The following is a 22730-nucleotide window of genomic DNA, read 5'->3' on the forward strand; positions in this document are numbered from 1 at the left end:
TTCTGCAGTTTCTGTCCTTTTCGCGCTTTCAAAAAGCGCGAGGACGAAGAAAGTGCGTGAGACGCCGTAGAAAACGAAGCCTTTCTATGTGCAGCGACAGCGAGGCAGAGAGACGAAGCAACCTAATTCTCTTTCTTTGTAACCCTAGATTTACGGGTAATTTATGAAATGTTATTCCAATCGTAGAAAAATTTCAGATTTACAGTGTGAATCAAGAACCAATCTCTTCGAGTTCTGACATCATCTTACGTTCAATTACTCCATTTTCTTCGAAACAATCTCTTCGATTTCTTGGGTTGATTGGTCGAAATTAAGGTTAGGGTCTGCAAATTGTTCGTCTAATTTGATTCGAAGATTTTCAGAGGGAGTTCCGGCTCGTAAAAGTATAATTTATGCTCTTAGTTGTGGAAACTCTGTGACTGAGATCTCGATTTGGAGTTGATCGGGTTCAAGATCTGTGGATAAGGGTTATTGACGTTGGTTTTCTGTGTTTCTTTGATTATTTGGTGAAGAATCGGTAAAATTTTCCGCTTCAATTGTGCCAGATTTGTTCTGTAACAGTCAATCGAGAATTGGGTTTAGGTTTCGTAGAGATGGAGAATTTCGATAGCAATTCCGACCCATACAGGAATTCTTCTTCGGGCAGTAGTAATTCAAGAAGATTTGGAATGCAGCTCTCTACTGCAAATTTCATCCAGGCACCGTTATCGGCTTTGTTAGATTATTCTGGTATTCTTCGAACGAGGTCGAGTCATCAAGAGATGGAGGGTTTGATAAATGGAGGTGTAGAACCTCGTTTCCAGGGCATTGTGCAGAATCGGTTGGATGATTCTGCTGTAAGCAGTAGCGGTGATGGTGAAGTTTCCATTCGGATAATTGGTGCTGGAGAACAAGAGCATGTAAGGGTGGGAAGAGAATGTGGCCATGGAGAGGACCGCTTATCAACTGAGGAGATTGCTGGACTGGCAGCATCAGAATCGTTGGATCGTCGTGGAGACTTGGGGAATGAAAGTGGGTCCAGTGAGGGGGGTTCTTTGTCATCATCTGCTTCGATTCCGTCTGTTAATTCGGGAGATGTGGGGACGAATGAGGAGGGTGGTAATGGTGTGGGAGGTAATAGCAGGGATTCTTCTTCTCAGAGATATGATATTCAACAGATTGCCAAGTGGATTGAGCAGTTTCTGCCATTTTCTTTGCTTCTGTTGGTTGTCTTCATTCGGCAGCATTTGCAAGGTATTTGGTTTTAATGATGTTTATTTTAGACATTTGATATGTGGTTGTTCATGTTTTTAAATCATAAGACGAAGTTTTGGTTTAATTTTCACCTCACTAAAGCTTTTCATTTTGACTAACATCTGGGTTTGATCTTTGGATTTAATGGTATGGACTTCAAAAACATGAATTTCAGTCTTGGTCTTCCACTTGGTTTGTTGAGTGGATGTATAAACATGTTTGCAGGAAACAGAAGAAGGCATATAGGGAAAACTTTAGAAGCCTTTTATGAGATGGAAATCAATTTGATAGCTTGTTAGCGAACGTAGGTTGTCTTTCATGAGTGTTATGGCTAGTGGGAAGTGGAGGTTGAACTATTCTTATTCTTATTTTTTATTTTTGGTTCTATGTTGACTGAAGTCTTGGGTTGAGCAGAACTGGAATTGAAGCTTTAAAATAATTCATTAGCATTTAGGTTCCGTTGAAGTGTTATCGATGTGTGTTTTGAGTTATTGGTAATCAAAAATCTCGTTTATGCGATTTCAATCTCCCATACCGTTCATTTTTTTTTTTCTTTTCTAAATGTTGTCTTTAAGAAAGTTATGTGTTGCCTTTCTACAAGGAGTTTCAGGTTTCTTTGTCACAATTTGGATTGCCGCTGTGTTGTTCAAGTCGAATGATATTCTAAGGAAGCAAACAGCTCTAAAGGTGCTGTGATATATCCCGTCTTTCTGATTTTTATTTATTGTATATGTACATTTTCTCCTCTTTACATTCTAATTTGTGCTCACATTTACCTATCAAAAAAATTTGTGCTCACATTTGGTCTTTATATGCATATTTTCTCATAGAAGTTGTAAGTGCCAACTTAGCTAAGTGGTAGAGACAAGTGGAGTGTTGTTCCCACGTTCTCGGTTCAAACCCCCTTGAACCAAACTTCATTTGCTAACCCCTAACTTCATACCTATCAAAAAAGAAAAAGAATAGAGAAGTTATGCTGTAGTGATCCTGGTTTCTTAGTTGTGGTAATCTATTTTTTGCCTGCAGGGTGAGAGAAAAATTTCAGTTCTTATTGGCATCACTGTGGTTTTCATGCTTCATGTGGTTGGAGTTTACTGCTGGTACCGAAATGATGATCTTCTATACCCATTGGTTATGCTTCCTCCAAAAGAAATTCCATATTTCTGGCATGCTATATTCATGATCATAGTGAACGGTATGATGGATTCGACCCTCAGTTGTTATTATGACTACAAAAATTTATTTCTAAACTGGATTCAATTTATTATTTTGGTGTAGAGATATTGTATCCCGCCTAGTAGGTAAGACCGTAAGAAGGTTATGGTGTGATTTTGTTCATAGGTTTTATATTACCACTCCAACCTTACCAGTAGTGATTTGTTGTATTGAAAGTGATTGATTTTTATTTTTATTTTTTATCGATAGAGATAAGTTTATTCATAAAAGAAAACGAGGGGGGTCGAGGGGACCAACCCAAAACAAAGAGAAGCGACAAGACAAAGAAAGGAAAACAACAACATAGCGCGAGTAACAAGTTACTGTCACGCCCCGAAATCCCAACACGAATCCCTATGATTCATCAGTTAGAATCTCGAGGTGTGAGGTAATCAATCACACAATCTGACAGAACATTCATAAATAAAATACTTATGAAAAGAAAATATACGCAGCGGAATAAACATTTAACTAACATCTATACGAGAGTCTAGAGTAAACAGAAGAAATCGACAAACACTGATATAAGTCAAGATCTTTAATCTCATAATTCATCAGGTTACAAAAATTTCTAAACTACCATGTTTCTTATCTACAACCAAAAAACCGCTAAGATCCTCTACTAGTCCTCAAAGACATGGCGGCGGCAAGACATCAATCTGATCCTCCTCAAGGACCTCCTCAAAAGACTCCTCAAAGAACGGTTCTTCAAAAGTTGAATAATCTGAAAGGGGAAGGATAGGGTGAGTAACAGGGGAATGTTACTCAGCAGGATGAACGCCGTTCTAACAACGAGTCATACTTGCACGAGTAATCAGTTGAACAGTTAAATAATGTAAGTTTTTCATAATGTAACATACGATAAATGTCTAAGCATATTCAATAAACAGTTAAATAATTTCAACCTATTTTTAAAGTAACATATGCATCTTTTAAATGAAAACATCTATCAATCATTACAAAAAAGAAAAAATACATAATAAGAACACGGCGGTGTAATCGATAAGAGAGCAAAGGAACACGCCGATATAACCGCCTCGGCTATGGCAATACGATATTCCAAACTTAACCTCCGATGTGGAATCCTATCGTTATAATCTGATTTTGTGGCCGGTCTAGCATACCACGGTTAGATGACCATTTATCCGGCTCAGACTGGCCGTTGACCAAGAACCCAATACTGAGTTCAACTAACGGTGAGGTCGACCGTTTGACGACTACAGACTAAAAGTGATCACTAACTAGCCCAGGAGACCCCTCGCGTCGAAGCCTATCAAGAGGCAATGCATGTGAACCCTGCCTATCTCTACACTATACAGAGACCGCCTTTACACACAACGTTCCCCAGAGAATCAGTAGGAGAAATTCCCGGATTTCATAAGCTGTAATATGCTCTAAGGTATCCCATACTACCGAAGAGCATATGACATCTAGTGTTATCCTAGATTGACTCGTCGCTTCCGGATACACAGCAACGCGTCACTCTTTATGGGTTTTCTACAAACTTTACTGGTAAACAAAATAATTTATTTTGTATAATATATCATTTCTTTTTAATCGAAAATACAAACAAAGTCTGATAGTGCCTTCCAGTGACAGTTATCTGTCATTTCCATCCATCAACCATCTCATCCCTCTATCTATCTATCACATTTTACGTGGCATGGCCACTACGTAGAACTGGAGGCACTGTCCCATCAATCAGTCGAGAACATACGTTCTCTCTATCCATCCATCAATTAAATCGATCAATCTATCATCTAATTTCCTACATATCTATTAAAGTAATTTTACTTTTAAAGTAATTCGAAGTCCATAAAGCATCAACCAATTCCATTCGATGGTTTTGGTTGGAGTCGAGAGACTCGAAAACAAAGATAAAACCATAAGCTGAAATCTATGAAAATTTAACTAAGTGTTGAAAAATAATTTTTTTCAAAGTCGAAATTGAAAACGAACTATTTATTTATTTATTAAAGAACTTAAAGTAATACTTAATTTAGTTTAATGAAATAAATGTAGGAAATGGGTATACATACTATATGGAAGCAACACAAAACAAATTAGAACCAAACTCAACATTCGGATACTTTTCGAATTGCTGATTTTTTCGTCGAAACTCGACCAAACTCGATCCAAATATCATATTAACTAAAAAATGCTTATATTACATCAAATGAACTAAAACCAATCATAACTAAGCATGTAAACATGATTCAAATCGTTCAAATATGTATAAACTTAATGAAATAATCGATTTATCAACAATCATATGGATTTTCTATGAAATTATCGCATAACTAGAAGGTAGAAGGGAAGGCAACCTACCTCAAGCTAATTTCAACGGTTGAACGAACTTTAAAATCGCCTCCGGCCAATCTCTAAAATTTTCTTCCGGCGAAAATCGGATTTTTTGCGTCCACGCGTAACCCTCGGCGAGAGGAACAACTTTCCTTCTTGCGCCTAAGCTCGGATCGTTCTCGTTTAGTGTAGATCTGAGTTTCAAATATTGAAGGAAAAGAGTTGAGATTTGTTTGGAGAGAGAATAAGAAAAATCTGATTTTTCTAATAGAATTTAGATATTTATATCACTTAAGTTGGGACATACTTGTCATTTTGGGAATTGTTTTTCCCAAATGCCGAATTGGACAAACTTATACTCCATTTCGGGTGATTTTTCGACACGAATCTAATGATATGATCGGTTTCCTCAAATTACGTCTCTAAGGTGTCGTTTACCTATTGGGAAAATATCAAATGCAAAACTCGAGGATTTGATAACTTTTAAATCAATGCACGGATCTAAAATTCTTTCCTCGAGATACATTTTAGGATTTCAGGTCATTACAGTTACTCTCGCGACAAAGAACAAATCCTATCCCATTTTACAACAAAATCTTCAAAGAAGACCTTGTTGAATTCCTTATGGAGTTTGCTCCAAGAGAACATGGGCTCCAAAATAGAAAGAACTAGTCCTTCCATCGTAGAAACTTTCCTTTCAAAAATGCAATGATTGCAATCTTTCCAAATACCCCAACAAATTGTAAATGGAGCTAAGAACCAAAGAATCTGTTTAGATGACGAGAAGGAACCTCCCCACTCCAACCAAGATCCAAAGCCGATTTGATAGAGCTAGGAAAACAACCCACTAAATCGAATAAAGACAAGAAATGCGATCAAATGTGATTAGCCACCCGTCAATGAATGAATAAGTGACCCACCATTTCCACCTAAGATCTACACATGCAACATTGATTCGGAGAAATAAAACCTTTTTTGATTAACTGGTTCATATTTGCGAGTCTCCTTAATACCGCCAACCAAAGAAAAATCGATAACTGAGGAGGTATCTTACCACCCTAGACAAATGAGTGAGGGAAAGACATTACACTACTTGGAGCAATGCCATCGTACAATGATTTAACCGTGAACTTCCCATCCCTATTACCTTCCCACAATACCTTATCTTCTGAAGAGTTCTACATGTAGCTATTTTCCACCAAAAAAATTAACCTCCCTAGAGTATCCACCTCCCAATCGTTGAAAGTTCTTCTAAACCCAAAGTCCCAGTTTGTCGCACCATTTTCAAGATTCTTGAAAACAGAGACAACTTGATTATTTTTCAAAGACAAATAAAAAAGATCCGAGAATAAGTCCCTAAGAAGTCTATTCCCACACCACCAATCCTCCCAGAATCTCACCTTATTCTCACTCCCAACCTTACATTTCACTCTTTTCTTAAATAACAAAAGTCTTTTAAGGATACCTTTTCACACTCCACACCCCAACGTGCTTCTCACCGGACTACTCTCCCACTCATTCCCATTCACCCCATATTTATCCACAATTATTTTCCTCCAAAGACTTTCTCCCTCCTCCCCAAACCTCCAAAGCCACTTCCCCAACAAAACTGAATTCATAGAACCAAAATTACGAAAATCCAATCCCCAATTCTTTTTAGGCAAATATAACTTATTCCAACTCACCTAATGGTGTTTTCTCAAGCCGTCTTTGCCGTGTCATAAGAAATCTCGGCAGATTCTTTCTAATTGCACTTCTACATTTCTTGATAAGGAGAACAACAAAAAAGTGTAGATAGGAATGCTAGCTAAAGTACCTTTAATGAGAGTAATCTTCCCTCCTTTAAATAAAAGCTTAGCTTTCCAAATACTTAATCTTTTTCTCATCCTTTCGAGTACCGGTTCTCAAATGTCTTTACTTGTATAATCCATCCCTAAAGAAAGTCTCAAATACGAGGATGGAAGAGCCCCTATCTGGAATCCAATCGATGCCATCGCTACCTCCACCCCTTCCACCTCTCCTACCGTAAACAACTTGCTCTTGCGAAGATTTACTGGAATACCAGAGATTGCTTCAAAACACCAAGAATGTTGCTTAAGAAGCTCAATTGTCTCAGCAAATAATCTAAAAAAATTAAAGTATCATCTGCAAACTTTAATGAAATGTTCATATAGTCTGTTCCCAAAAGTGATTGATTTAAGAACATACTATATGCTAGTCAACATTTCATGAACATGTTAGAAATGAAATCCCAAAAGTTTAAGTACTTTTGGGGTGAAAGTTAATCCCTCTTGCACCTAGAAAAAAAAAACTCATGTTTTTGGTACATTTCTTGCAAGATTGTGTTTATTCACTTAGGATTACCAAAACACACTTGCATGGCAATGTGGGGAAAAAAGATGTCAAGTAAAGTATTTTTCCCTAATCATGCAAGTGGGCTAGCAACACCCCAACTAGAACGGCTAAGTTTCTTTCAAAGTGGTTAGTGAAGTCTTGCATCCGGTGATATTTTTTGTTTTTAATAAGATAAAATTTATTGATTGGAGGACGAGGAGTCCTCAGAAAAAGGTACAATGACAACTACTCCCTAATTATAGTATCCCACCTAAACATAAAATCTTCAATGAAAAACCCCCTAAACTCCTTAAATTGTTTACACTAAAGGAAAAGCAATCCACAAATGTTGAAAATAATTTCTTGAAAGTTATTCTCCTTGTCATCAAATGTGCGCGGATTCCTTTTTTTTCACAAACCCTAGCAAATTGTGAAGGGCGTTAACCTCCACAAAATCTTCAACTTACCAAAAAAGGAAGTGGAATTCCAACAAAAAAGAAGAGTTGCAAGAAGATTGGGTTAGCACCACGGTACCTTAAATAAGGAAAGAAAATGGCACCAAACACGAGAAGCCACCTCACAATGAATTAGAAGGTGCTCCACATACTCACCACTCGCTTTACACATACAACAATAATCTTCCAACACACAGCACATCCGGTAATATCATTGTGGTTGTTTCCCATTTCCTTTTTTGAATCGTTATTTGTTACAAAGAGGTGGAACCTTGAACTTAAATGATTTGAAACTTTCCTCTTTTGTTTGCTTCTATTCTTGAGAGGATACTTAGGCCCTTTCAGATATGGAATATTCTTTCAAGCAAATCCTCTTTTTATCACATTGCAATGAATAATGTAATTTCTTTTTTTGTGGGTTCCATTTCCCAAATCGATCTTGTTTGTTTCCTTGTCATTACATTATATTTCCTTTCCTCTCATTTTCTTTGTTCATCTTGGGGAATTTCTGTGGAATTACACTTTGTGCTTTTTCCTATAAATAGACACCTACTTGGATTTTTTTTTTTTAATAAAAAAATCTAGCAATTAGTATGGTTTTTTCCCCTTTTAAAAATTGGTGTATAAAATTATACTTGTATATCTTGAGCTTTTCTTTCTGTCAATTTGGCATTAGGCAATTCATATGAATATCTTGTAATGTCATTTCTTTATGTTCAAGCTTCCAATATCCTTTTTTGGTTTTTCCTTGTCTTTTTTGGAAATAGATCATGAATGAATTCTTTATCTTTTCTAAAAACTTAAAGATTATAAAATCTCAATTTTATTTTCTTATTACTTTCAGATATAATGGTGCGACAAGCAGCAATGATTCTCAAGTGCATGCTACTGATGTATTACAAGAATAGCAGAGGCCGAAATTACCGTAAGCAGGTAAGATAGTACACATGTTCACAAAATTCTTCAAGGCGCAACTGGTATATTTTTTTGACATAGATAGACAATTTTACATGTCAGCTGGTATATAATCAACCTAATGGTCTCTGCAAAGTTTTCTTTATCACCCTTATGTAGACTAATTGTAACTAGGAACTTATTCATTTCCTCTCAATTTCCTTCACACTAGTCCTGACCCCCACATACATGTCTCTAATTATGTCTATGTATCCATTCACGACTCTCCTCTTTCTCAGTAGCTACCAAATTAGCTCTTTTGGTGCCTTGTCTCATTCTTTCTCTCAGTCCATAAAATTATAAATTGGTTTTTTGATCTATTTGTTTTTTATATATTGACCTTTATTCAATCATTTTCCTATAGTTTCATAATGTGGTTACAAGTTTAATGTCCTGATAGTTGGTAGTACTTTGAATGTTTCCTTTATTCTTATATATATATGGGAAATGTTCGGCACCCTACACTTTGCCCTACGTGTTTTGTCCTACATGGGTTAGAAGTTTTGGAATGGGATGATTTTTGGTGAGAAGAGATCATCCTCACCAAAAATCAACCCCCGAAGAGATCATCCTCACCAAAAATTAACCCATTCCAAAACTTCTAACCCATGTAGGACAAAACACGTAGGGTAAAGTGTAGGGTGTCGAACGGGATCCTATATATATATATATATATATATATATATATATATATATATCCAAAGTTTGTCTTATGTGGCTTAAAAGTTTCGGATTGGGCTGATTTTTTGTGAGGATGATCTCCTCATCACTTCTGACCCCATCAAAAGTAGTTTAGAATTGTGACTGTCAAATTGTAGATGACCGGACAACAGCTTCGAGTTCTCCTAAATCTATTCTAATTCAAGTTAAAGGTAAATTAGAAACCATCCTAAAAGACCTAGGGTTTTATTCTTAAAACTTTCCTTTCCAAAATTAACTTAGCAACTTGTGAAAATAAAAGCTTTTTAAAACCTAAAAACCCAACATTCTTAAACTTAGTAAAGCTACTAGTAGTTCTCAACTACGCTATAGAACCTCTTGTATAGACATTTATACTAAATATGATTACTTAAAACTAGTCTACTAAGCACCATGGATCCTTTGAAATGAACAAAAATGAAATTTATGATCTAGGTACTAGGTTTCTAAGTCTTATGGAAAGAAGTTCAAATCTATCGGTTAGCCGTTTATGATCATAATCAATCAACCTGAGCTTTTGGTGTCTAAAACCATAAAAGGTAGCCAAACGTTCATGTGCTAATTACTCCAAGACTTTGCATGTCATTCCTAAAGGAGATTGTGGGTTTGGTTGCTATTGTGTTTGCTTGGATCTTGATTACTGGATCTTATCTTACGAAAATATTTTCAAGTTCAACCCCAGTTATTATTGTGGCTATATATATTTTATTATTTTTTCTTTTTGCATTTTTCAGGGTCAAATCTTAACTCTAGTTGAGTATTTGCTGTTGTTGTATCGTGCCTTGTTGCCAACTCCTGTTTGGTATCGATTCTTCTTGAATAAGGAATATGGAAGCCTCTTTTCGTCGCTAATTACAGGATTGTACCTTACTTTCAAGCTCACATCAGTTGTTGAGAAGGTGGTTTTCTATAACACTTTTTTATGTTGGTGCCTCCATGTGTTTGTCTTCCAAATCCTTAATAGCTCATCCTAAATGTCATGTAGGAACTTGGGCATCATAGTGAAGACAAGTACACAATTGTATCACCTTGTCTTTATATATTCATTTTTATTTTATATTGCTCAGGTCCAATCCTTCTTTGTTGCGTTAAAAGCATTATCACGTAAAGAGGTCCATTATGGGTCTCAAGCCACGTCTGAACAGGTAAGTTTCTTTGTTAAAAACTTAAAGCTATATGTTTCCTTTAACAATGCTCTTAACATTCCAATATTGGGGTTTGGGAATTCTATAATTGGACAATGTAAATGCTTCGAGATTTGACGGAATTTTCTTATGTATATGGCTTAGCACATCTATTAAATTAAATTTAGTTGTTTTTGAGAAGTTGGAGACTTATTCTGTGACGCCCCCGAAACACTAGCACAAAGCTCCTTGTCAAATCTCGAAATACTAGGTGGCACCTCGAAATTTCGGCATGATTTCCTCTGTTTATGTTAGCATTCCAAGGCATTCAAACTGCTTCGCCTGATAAGTCATACATAACCTATATATATATATAATTATTTTGTGAACTGTTAAAGAGTTTGTGAATATCTGAAGGGATAGTCTATCATATCATCCGGAATAATATACTATTTTGAGATGTACGGTAGGGACAACGAAGCTTATACGTGGTATGGAACGCGTATGAGAGTGGAGTCACTACTAGAATTCAAGTTTATTCATTTCTATTTTTATCAGTGAACTTGTAATGTAAAAGTAGTCGTACACGAATGAGGTTAGATAATGAAAATCACATGTACGCCTGATATGCGTAGACGGAGATGATTAGTCAGTGATTACTAACAATCTAAAGTAGTCGAACGTTCTGACACATCGAAAAGAGACATATTTCTTGCGGTCACGTCAAACGACTAGTCTGAGCTGGATAAATAGTCCCGCAAGTGGTAATACATTGACCAGTCACAAAATCAATAACTAATACTTTATTATTGGTACATTATGTCATGGTTGGGAGCAATCCAGCTGTAGAATGCCAACTATCTAATTCCACTACTCCATTGTGTATTATGTATCTATTATCTTATTTTGGATTATAAAATGAAAAACATGTTTACTATTTCAATTTTATCAATTAGATTTGTATAAAAAGAAAATGTTATAATGAGTACTACTGATTGATGTAATGTGAATTTTTAATTGTTTAGTTGCTAATCCCTGACTATATGTACCAGTTCATCATAGTTCATTCTGTAAAATCTTTTATATATTGAATTGATTCAAAATGCTTACTCATTCATGCTAAAATGAGGTTATTGATAAGAATTATTTGTTTTCTTACTGGGTAACCATTGTTACTCACCCTGTCCATTTCATTTTTTAGTTTCAGGTTTTGTACTTGATGAGGCCGGTGTAGAATAGTATTAGTTAGGATTATCTGATAAGTCAGATAGACGACCAGAGTCCTTTACCTGGTGAGTATTGAGGTTATAACCACTAGTAGCGTCAGTTTCTTCCAGGTTATATTATAAGTTTTGGTTGAGCATTAGGATTTTGTTAAAGAGATGAGTTTCTGTATAATCTTGTATATTAATTATTTCTTCCGCACTCTGATCTACCATACGCTGTTAGATGTATTTACACTTCCAATATTATTCTATTTTGTATATATATATATATATATATATATATACACAAGATATTATATATGATTTTTCAAGTGAAGCAGTTTGATTACCTTGGAATGCTAACATAAACAAAAGAAATCATGCCGAAATTTCGAGGCTTCACTTAGTACCTCGAGATTTGACATGGGACTTTGTATTAGTGTTTCGGGGGTGCCATAGATGGTATCAAAGCATAACATTAGATCTGTATGAGATACAGATATGCTATATTTTGAAGAATTGATTGATACCACAGATATCAAAGTAATATTAAGAATCTGATATCCGAACTCATTAGTAGTTCTGTATCGTGATTACGAGCTCTTCTGTGTCTAGAAGCTCATAGAGTGTAGTAAGCATAGGGTCCATCCTATTAGTAACAGAAATGATGTCCATTAATACGTTCCAAGTTACAGTAGCAATTCATAGTTACATAAGAGCAATTTTGGCTTTATTCCGATAAGTGCCTTATTACTAATAAATGGAAGAGAGATGAGTGAATGAAGTAGAAGCCGAGGGACAGCAAAGACGGGACAAGTTCTGGATCAGATCACTAACCTAATAACATAATTGATGTCATTCATGGGACAGATAGTTGAGTCTTAGGCCAAGTTCAGAGAAAAGATGATTAAGTCACAGGTTAGGATTGTCGAGGAGGTGGCTGAGTTGAGGGAACGTTAGACTTCTTCATAAGGGGCAGATACTATTCCACCCCAGGTTCCACCATAGGGACCACGGCCATAGGTTGTGCATTTGAGGGATGAGAGAGTTCCTCAGCTTCAAGGACAAGTAGATCTGGGGATATGGTTACAAAATTTCCCACGGTTACGTCTGCTAAATTTGGTGGTTCTTCCGATTCGGCTGAGGTCGAGGAGTGGGTTTTGAAGACCCCAGAGATTCTGAGCGCTATGCAATGAACAAGAGATCAATGAGTGACTGCGGCGACATTTCAGTTTGATGGGGGTGCTAGTCATTGGTAGCGTTTAGAGATGAATGTTTTGGGAGATGGACCATTCGAGTGAGTTGACTTTGAAAAGATGTTTCTCAACATATTTATATCTGAGACGGCTTGAGAGATCAAGCACCAAGAGTTTTTGGGGTTGGTGCAAGGCAACTTATTAGTTACCGGTTTTGAGTTAAAGTTCATTAGGTTGTCACGATATGCGCCCGAGCTTATTCCGATAAATCTGCAGAAGGCATGCATACTCTGTAGAGGACTACGACCCTACCTAAAGGTCAAAATGTCAGTTATTGAGACCACCAATTACAGAGTTACAATGAGTCGAACTTAGAGAGTTGAGCGAGAGGATATAAAGTTACAAACTTCTAGGATGCAGATCAGTTGATCCTAGACTTTTTTTCCTCCCAGATTCGATCCGGCCAAGAGGCCAATGTATTCCAAGCCAAGTGCCTCTGGGTCAACATATCTACAACATCGGATTTTCTTATCACCGAATTATAAAGCAATTGGGACTTTAGATATGCCAACAGGGCCAGAGGAACCAACAAGACAGGTTTAGAGACTGCAGGCTCCAATCTACCAACTGCCCACTTCACAGAAACCTACGAAGGCGAAATCGTCAACGTGTTACGCTTGTGGTCAAGTGGGACATTTCAGGAGAGATTGCTCTCTATTACCGTGGAAGACAGGGGTTATTCCTAGACGATAGGGCATGGCATATCATTTGAACTAGGAGGAGGTACTTGCTTCAAATGAGGTTTTGGAAGGTACGGTTTCAATTTATAATGTTAACATTCGAGTTTTATTCGATATTGGTTCCTTTAGATCATATATTTCTACTAAGATTGCATAGTTACTAGAACTTCCTGACATGGGCCGAGTAATGAAACTATCCACACGATTGGAAAACAGTTAGGTAGCCCAAATATTATGTCAAAATTGTATAATTAAAGTAGAGGACCAGGAATGTATTACTGGTTTCATGATACTAGATTTGTGGTGATTTCGACGTTATCTTGGAGATGGATTGGTTAGTACAAAATCATGCCCATCTTGATTGCTTCGCGAGGTCAGTTGTTTTTAGGAGACCGGGGCACCCGAGGGTTAAAGTTTAGAGATCCAGATACAGATGAGACAATTATTTGTATGAACAATTGAGAAATTTGAGAGTGTCAGGGATAAAGACATCAGTGGATATGATAGAGGTAGTCAGGGAATTTGGGGATGTTTTTCCAGAAGAATTACTTGGTTTACCATTGTGTCATGAAATAGAATTCTCTATTAAATTGGTGCTAGGCACGAGGCTTATTTATATTAAACCATACCGAATGGCCCTGGTAGAAATCCGAGAGTTGAAAACGCAGAGTGATGAGCTTACGAGCTTGGAGATTATCAGACCGAGTTCCTTATCCTAGGGAGCACTGATTCTGTTCGTTAAGAAGAAAGATGGGTTACTTCGATTGTGCATTGATTATTGGAAGCTAAATCAAGTGACCATCAAAAATAAATACCCATTTCCGCGTATTGATGATTTGTTTGACCAACTGTAGGGTGCCTACTATTTCTTTAAGATCGATTTGCGATTTGGGTTCCATTAGTTGAGAATCCGAAAGGCGAATATCCCAAAGACTGTATTTCGAATCAGGCTAGGACATTTCGAGTATCTAGTGATGTCTTTCAGTCTGATGAATGCACCGACAACATTTATGGATCTTATGCAACGAAAATTTTGGAAGCGCCTCGATAGAATGTCATCTATGAAACAATGACATCTATGGATGATATCCTGGTCTATTCCAAGTCGAGGGAGGATCACGAGAGACCTTAGTATCACACTACAGATTTTACGAGAACATAGGCTATATGCCAAGTTCAGCAAGTGTGAGTTCTGGTTTCTTAAAGTGAAATTCTTAAGGTACGTAGTGTCAAGTGAAGAGATGACAGTAGACCCTTCCAAAGTTGAAGTCGTGCTGTCATGGAAATAATAAAAAACAGTTGTAATGTATTTATAAGTGATGTGGAAGTAATAAAGTATTAGATATAGTGATATTGTATTATATTAGTAATAGAAAATGCCTTGTATTACGGTTAATTGGTTGTAGTATGTATATATTGTGATTTATCAGTTGGTATGATGAGATTGTATATGTAGTATTGGGAGACAATTTATTGGATATGATTAAAGAAGATGTGGAGTTGATATATAATAGAATAGGAAATATATATCTTTGATTAGAGGCGATTGGTAAAAAGTTAGGATGTAGGAATTACCATCTTGAGTAAGATTTTAAATCATAAGGTTTATGATAAGAATCTTGAGGAAATATCATGATAAGTAGAATGTGGAACGAGAAGTAGAGTTGTTAAATTCGATATGAATATCAAGCATTAGGACTATTTGAAGAAAAGGATACGACATTTAAATTTCAATGACGAAATTTTTATTAAAGGGAGGATAATGTAATATTTCGAGTTTTTTATTCGTATCTTAAGGAAAAACACAGTGGAATTTTGAGAAATTCTAAAAGTAGGACTTAGAGTAAAATTTTAGGATTTTTTCTGATAATTTTTAATGAAAGCTGACCTCACCATTGGATTCAAAATGGTTGAAAAACACACTTTAGCCTGTAAGCATGCTCAAATGCGAGTCCGAATGGAAAAAATTGGAGAATCCTCAATTTTTGAGTCGGACGAGGTTAAAAAAGATGATTTTTACTAGAGTAAGGATTTGTAGAATCCAATCATACCATTGGGTCCACAACGAAAAATTATAGAAAGTGGTGTATTTACTTGTCATTTTCGGAGTCCGGAAAGTCGAATTATCGTAAAAAACGGAAACAACTTCGATTTTCGGGTCGAATCGAGCTGAAAAAGTGAATTTTTGTTAGAGCGAGAATTTGTAGAATCTGATTGCGCCATTAGATCCATAACAAAAAATTATAGAAAAAAGAGTATTCACTCGTCAGTTTTGGAGTTCGAAAAGTCGAGTTATCGTCAAACGAAACAACTTAAAAAATATCGATTTCGTCCCGTCAACTTTTATAAAGAATTTATAAATCAAATTTACTATTCATTTCATTGTCTCTTAAACTAATTCAAAATCAGCGGAATATGTTTTAAAAGAAAACATTGGTTTTCTACCAACTTAGATTATCAGATTTATCACGATCGGGACTTCGTCGAAGTTCGACGAAGAAGGGAAAAACGTTCATGACGTCGAACTCTATAAATCCTGTTCATCCTTTTTTTCTTTTCCTTCTTTTTTTCCGTATTTCATCAAACACATTTCACATGAATTTGAAGTAAATAATAAAGTTTAAGTTTGGAATTAAATCGAGAGATTTATAAAAATCCTAAATGCATTTTTCGAAATCTACGATTACCAGTAAGAATCATAAGTCCCTACCAATCTTTGGGTGTTAGAATTGAAGAACGTGCTTGGAATTGATGTGACCAGTGTGGAAATCGAGGCAGATCTGACGTTAAGACGGTTGATTTTTGAATTAGACCCTGTGGTTTCGAAGATCTCGACGACGCCATCATTTTTCCCTTTTACGACGGAGGACGGTTTGGGCTCAAAGTCGATGAAATCGGAGGTTGAAGGTTCGAAACCCCTGTATGTGTTACAGCTGATTTTCGATAAAATGCGGAGAAAGAAAAGAGTAAAAGAAAAAATGGTGGGTGGGGTTTATATATTTCGACGTCACATGTTTTTCTCTTTTTCGCCGAGCGTCAACGAAAGTCCCAATCGTGATGAATTTGATGATCTAAGTTGGTAGAAAAGTAACGTTTTCTTTTAAAACATATTTGACTGGTTTTTGATGAATTTAGGAGACAATGAATAGTAAATTTGATTTATAAATTCTTTATATAAGTTGGCGGGACAAAATCGATATTTTTTAAGTTGTTTCATTTGATGATAACTCGACTTTTCGGACTTCAAAACTAATGAGTGAATACTTTTTTTTTTATATAATTTTTTGTTACGAATCTAATGGCGCAATCAAATTCTCGCTCTAACAAAAATTCACTTTTTAAGTCCGATTCGACTCGAAAATCGAAGTTGTTTCCATTTTTGACGATAATTTGACTTTTTGGAGTTTGAAAATGACGAGTAAATACTCTATTTTCTATAATTTTTCGTTGCAGACCTAATGGTATTATCGGATTCTACCAATCCTTGCTCTAGTAAAAATTCATCTTTTTAGCTTCGTTCGACTCGAAAATCAAGAATTTTGCAACTTTTTCGTTCAGACTCGCATTTGAGTGTGCTTACAGGCTAAAGTATGTTTTTCGATCATTTTGAATTCAATGGTGGGGTCAGATTTCATTAAAAATGACCAGAAAAAATCTTAAAGTTTTATCCTAAGTCCCAATTTTAGAATTTTCTCAAAATCCCACTGTATTTTTCCTCGAGATACAAATAAAAACTTGGGGTATTACATATTCATGCAACCAAAATTGGTCCATTTCCCTAGTTGTGGTCAAAAAATAAGTAGAAGTGTTTTGATCATCAGATATGCAGGCTTTCTCTGTTACACTTGAAATATTTACAGACACCTCTTTCAAACTCTGATTGTAAGCTCTTGAAAGAATACCTCTATTTATAGAAGAATATTGCCAGCAGGGCATCATGATGTCTAGTATTGCTCCATGGGTGCTAATTAATTTAGCCATTGGCTGGGTTTCTTAGCTTCCTGGGTAGTTTGGCACGATAGGATCTAATTGGAAAATGGCTTATTATGTTCGCTGACTTCCATTCTCACAATTTCATCATCATGTTTACTTTTTCCTTCTTCCTGTTGAAGAATCTCAAAATGTTGAATTCATCTTTGCTTATGATGCTGCCAGGCTTGGGATCTATATACAATGCATGGAGATTCTTGGACATGGCTTTGTTAGTGGGATTGCAAAGAACCATGACTGGCCGTCCGTAGAATGGTGGCATGTCTCTGCAAGCATCCACTCTCCCTAGATTCATTGGGCTCCATCTTGTGGCTCCTCTCCCTTGTCTAGAGGTTTGGAGAAAAACTGGACTGGTAGGTCCCGTGGTTTAGGAATTGAAGACCACAGACGGTCTTAGCACCATAACTTGTTTGCTTTCTTGAGTCGTGCTCAAGCCCAGCGATGCCTGAATCTGGACTTGCATGGAAAGTATGGGGTCTGAATCTTAGTGTTGACTAGGGTTATCCAACTTTGGTGGTGGTAAAAATTGTTGGGGCTGAAGGTGATGATGACATGAGAAAATTGACAAATGCAAATGATGAAGACATAAGAGTATGGGATGTTGAGATGGTGGTTTCAGACGAAGATCTCCTAAAAGGGTGGATTTCGATATGAAACTGAGCTTCAGCCGGTAAAGGTGGGAACATACAGGCTTCTTTGTGTTCCCACAGGTGACACTGGATTTGTGCCTGAGGAGATCTATAGATGCGTTTCAGTTGTATGATCTGGTATAATCTCTGTCACACTGCAAATATTCGCTAGCTCCTTCAAACTTTGCATATTATTGTAAGGGAAACCCTATGGGTAGAGCCGAGAGATCTTCTGAAACTCAAGTGAATTGCTAAACAATAAGAACGCAAAAAAGAGGAGCGAGCTCCTTAACTTTAGGTGGACCCTTATTTATAGAAGAATGCTGGCAGCTAGACGTTTACTGATATGGTATATGATGACAAACGAGGCATTGGTAAGTGGTAGTGTGGCATGAGATCTAGTGTTGCTCAATAGTTGCAAATAAGCTTGGCCATGTGGCATGCTGACACTGGCTGAGATTGGTAGCTTCGGCTCAGAGAAGGGGATATGGTTTCCAACTTGGCGGTATGGCCATAGTGGTTTATGGATTTCAAGTGATCATTGACTCAATTTTTGTTCGGAGATGATATAGCATGGCTATAGTTTGATCCTCACAAGAAAGCTTGTTGAGAGTTCGCTTTTATTTCTAGCTGAGGTTTTACTCCGAAGGGTAGACACCACTCAAAGTGTGTGTAATCGTGGTTGAAAGCTTCGTACCATCTTGGAATGTCACAGTTTCGGCCAAAACTTGAATAAAATATTACATGTTTGGGGTTGTTTTCATTGAGTCAGTTTCAGTTTTTGACAATGTCTCGAGATGAGATTTTAAACCTTAACTATAATTGTACTTGGCTGGATGCTCGGTATAGATTTCTCACTTGTCTCCCAGTGCAAGGCCACTTGTGTGGTTTTACCATTCATAAGCATGAGTTCTTCTCTGAGATATGTATTGTTGACATGTGGTCAGTCCAAATTATCTGCCCGACTTGGGCACCACTATGGTAAATTAGGAATTCCATGAAAATGGTTGCCCCAACTTAATATTAACATCAAAGACTGGTTTCTGTGAACTGCAACTGAAATGGGCAAATCAACTTACTCAGCTAGCAGTGCAATCTGGCATATAACTCAGTTACCTTCCCTTGCTATGCAAACAACCTTAAGCACATTCAATGGGATCGAATGTGTCTGCGGGCAGCTTGTAGATAATTGAAGGAATGAATGTCCATTTACGTGGTGGTGTGACAACATTAAGGGGTCTGCTTCACTGAATAATTGTTATCTGTCAAGATCACAACCCCGTTTGTCGTTTGTTGGAACAGAATTGTAGGGTGTTTGATGGAAAGGAGCATTCATTGCAAGAAATGATAATCCTATCTCATGGTCACTAGTCTCTTGGGCCAAGCAGTTCATTGAATTTTGACGAAGATTTTTTCAAGCCCTTTTATTTAGATGATGAGGTTTTTTGTGCTGACTGATTTTTGTTCTTTTTTCCCCCCTATTCTGTGGTCATCTTGGCCACTTTCTCTTTCTATTAATAAAATTCTTTGCTTTGCCACAAAAAAAAAAAAAAAAAAACATAACCAATGAATTTCCAATCCACGTGGTAATGGGCATACTGATCAAACAAAGAAAAAAGAAAAATGGTAATGGGCCTTTTGCTCATCAATTTACAAACCATCCCACACATTCATTAGGGAAAATAATGCCATCTTAGATTTATCTATTACTTGCTAATACCCTAGGGGTAAAGAAATAACCATCCTTGGCACCACCCTCAACCCTAAAGATAATGTTTTGGATATAAATGCATAAGCATTGTTGCACTCATCTTGGTGGTGGGGTTATAATGATTTTTGAATACCTTATTTGGGTTGCGTAGTATGATGCACTTATTGAATGTATCCAATGGTTATGATATTCTTAAAGGGAAAAAAATTTCCATACACTAAGTCTTGTGTTTTGATGTAGGTTAATGCAGTAGGTGATCTGTGTGCTATTTGCCAGGAGAAAATGCATGCTCCAATCTTACTTTGCTGTAAACATATATTCTGTGAAGACTGTGTATCAGAGTGGTCAGTTAACACCTTTTGTTTCTATATTTGTGATTTTCCATATTTTTTCTTTTGGTATTCCTGTTTAGTAATTCAAACTTTTAAGATAGGCTTTGGATAATCATGGTTTAAACGTTGCTTCAATTGAATGTTTCGGTTAATGGAAAAATTGATACGGTATCGGCCGATACATTCAGATACAAACCTGATACATAGGTCAATGTTTCGTATCGGTCTAGGCTGATACTGAAACGTATCGAACGATATATTCTGATATTTTAAACCATGGGGATAATAATGATGATTCAGATTAGTAAATGATCATGTTTTTAATGCATTTTGTATGATGTATCTTGTTTCTTCCATGTTTTTCCATAATAAGACGTGTAGCAGCGTATGAGAACTGGTTTTGTGGTCATAAAACAAGTAGAGTGGTCATTAAACAAGCTGAGTTGACAACAATTTGATCAATACTTAGGTTGGGTTAGAGAAAAGAGAAAACAAGGTTTTCTTGACAAAATATACATGAGTTTCTTCAAAACTTGGAGGTTAGAGTCAGATCTATGTTACTTGGTTCGTTGGTTCACTCTATTTGATTTTCAGTTTGTTGTTTGCGGTTTGCCTCTACAGCGAACCCAATTCATGGGGCTATGAAGAAATAGTTTTCTTCTTTCTTCCCTTTTTTTAGCTAGTTTGGTCCATTTTTAGTGTGACTTTGGTTTTGCTTATATACATGTTTTGGGGGATAAGCAAGTGGGTAGTGGTTTGATAATAAAATAGAGAAAAGAGAGTTATGTTTGACAGCTAGCATCGTTGTCCCATACCGAAAAAAGAAGTGGCAGGTGAACGTAGAGCTCAATTAGAGGATCAAGTGCTCTGATAACATATGATGTAAACATAATATCATTGGATTGGATGTATCAAAAAGAGATCTAAGCTCCTTTACTTATAGAAGCAACTATAAGTTAAAAAGTAACTTATAGACGATGCGGGATTAAAAGCACTACATACTTAAACTATCATACTTAATACAAGCTAACGACAAAACATAACTCTTTAACAATTATCTCCAATGGTTCATTTCCTTCCTAGTGGTCCAACATATCCTTAGTGTAGAAACCTTCAATGTTTTCTCTTTCCTTCAAAAAGCCTTGACAATCTTACAAAGAGAATCGTATTTTGCCATTGGAGTGGTTTTCATTCACTATTCACAATGGCTTTTTTTTTTTTTTTGATAAATATAAATTTTATAAATTAAAAGAAAGAAGGGAGGCTGAGATAGCCCCCAAACTACAAAAGAAGCTAACCAACAAGAAAGGAAAAGACATAAAAAGTACAAAAAGAACAAGCCCTACAAGGGACTACAAATCACAAATGCTATCCCAATTAAAAACAAAGTCTTGGAAACAAGTTCCCTCAAAGTTTTTGCTCAACTTAGACCAAAGAAAAAGCAAACCCAAGATCTCTAAGGTCACCGTGTGAGACGAGCTCTCCTTGCTATGGAACACCCTGTTATTGCGTTCTCTCCAAAGACCCCAAGCAATTGCGAACGGTAGGATAGTCCAAAGATATCTCTTTCTAGCATCAAAGATATTTAAATGCCAACCCTCCAAAAGCGCCCAAAAAGATGAAGGAAGTACCCAATCCACCTGAAAACGGGATAAGAAAAACATCCAAATACCTCGAGCGAGGCCTAAAACATTGAATTTGGGGCTTCCTTCTTGTTAGAGGGTCTTGTCATCAATTAGTCAACCAGGATATTATTTGGAAGTGTGTTACAAGCAGAAATCTGAACAGATATTTGAGTGGATCCCACTCAATCGGATGCATATTAATATCAGTCTCAAGAAAGGGCCCCTGGATCGTAATTCAGTGCATTTTCTCAGGATTAGTGCTTTTACCACATGGTTGATGCTTTTGTTCTGTAGAAATCTCCAAAAGCCTTGAAATTGGAGGATGGTTTTGTTCTGCTTCCTAAGTCGCGATATTTTTAATTCATCGTTGATCTTCTTTATTATTTCCTTCTTATAGACTAATATCTTAGTTTGTAATATGATTAAGAGTGAACTTTTTTATTTTGGAGATTTTTATGATTTCATTTCAGGTTTGAAAGGGAAAGGACTTGCCCGTTGTGCAGGGCCTTGGTTAGACCGGCAGATCTCAGATCCTTTGGCGATGGGTCAACCAGTCTGTTCGTCCAGTTATTCTAAGAGAAGCTACTCCCACTGAAAATTCTTGGAGCCTTTTTTGCTACAAAGTCCAGACCCAATGTTCTACCGATCATCTGATCTTCCAAGGATAATTCTGAATTTATTAAAAATAAATAAAATACAGGAAAAAAGGGACTGATCTTATGTTCCTATATTGTATTCATGGGGGTCGAGACTGCATATCATGGCCCACTTCAGGAATTTTCTCTGGTCCTCTGTCCATATATATATATGTTTCTTTTCTATACATGTAATTTGCTGATAAATGAAGTTCATTCTTGTACTGTCCTCGAACATTTCTTGTTCATTTATTAAAACAGATCCCTTGAGAAAATCCACCTGTAATTGAATGGCTATAAATAACTAATTAATCCAGTGTGCCTTGGTCCGTCCATCAAGGGTGGTCCAGAC

The 22730-nt window shown here is 36.6% G+C and overlaps 1 protein-coding gene across 5 annotated transcripts; it reads left to right on the forward strand.

Annotated features, from left to right (window-relative positions):
- On the forward strand, positions 1-22602 carry LOC147397074 (uncharacterized). 5 transcript variants are annotated; one of them, XR_015181155.1, is made up of 8 exons: positions 1-1233; positions 1835-1920; positions 2260-2428; positions 8383-8471; positions 9926-10090; positions 10259-10336; positions 17612-19515; positions 20027-20130. XR_015181155.1 is itself a non-coding variant. In XM_086452486.1 (8 exons), exons 1-8 carry the CDS (start codon positions 594-596, stop codon positions 22317-22319), a joined length of 1437 nt encoding a protein of 478 aa, XP_086308612.1. In that variant the 5' UTR covers positions 3-593; the 3' UTR covers positions 22320-22602. The 5 variants fall into 5 exon arrangements, 3 of the variants coding, with proteins under 3 accessions (XP_086308614.1, XP_086308612.1, XP_086308613.1); XR_015181156.1 differs by lacking the exon at positions 17612-19515 and adding an exon at positions 11517-11607 and having other exon boundaries at positions 20027-20129; XM_086452486.1 differs by lacking the exon at positions 17612-19515 and adding an exon at positions 22214-22602 and having other exon boundaries at positions 3-1233.
- The last annotated feature ends 128 nt before the right edge of the window (positions 22603-22730 follow it).

Source organism: Akebia trifoliata, chromosome 8 (assembly GCF_017979445.1).
Source record: "Akebia trifoliata isolate Shusen 1 chromosome 8, ASM1797944v1, whole genome shotgun sequence".
Classification (NCBI taxonomy): domain Eukaryota; kingdom Viridiplantae; phylum Streptophyta; class Magnoliopsida; order Ranunculales; family Lardizabalaceae; genus Akebia; species Akebia trifoliata.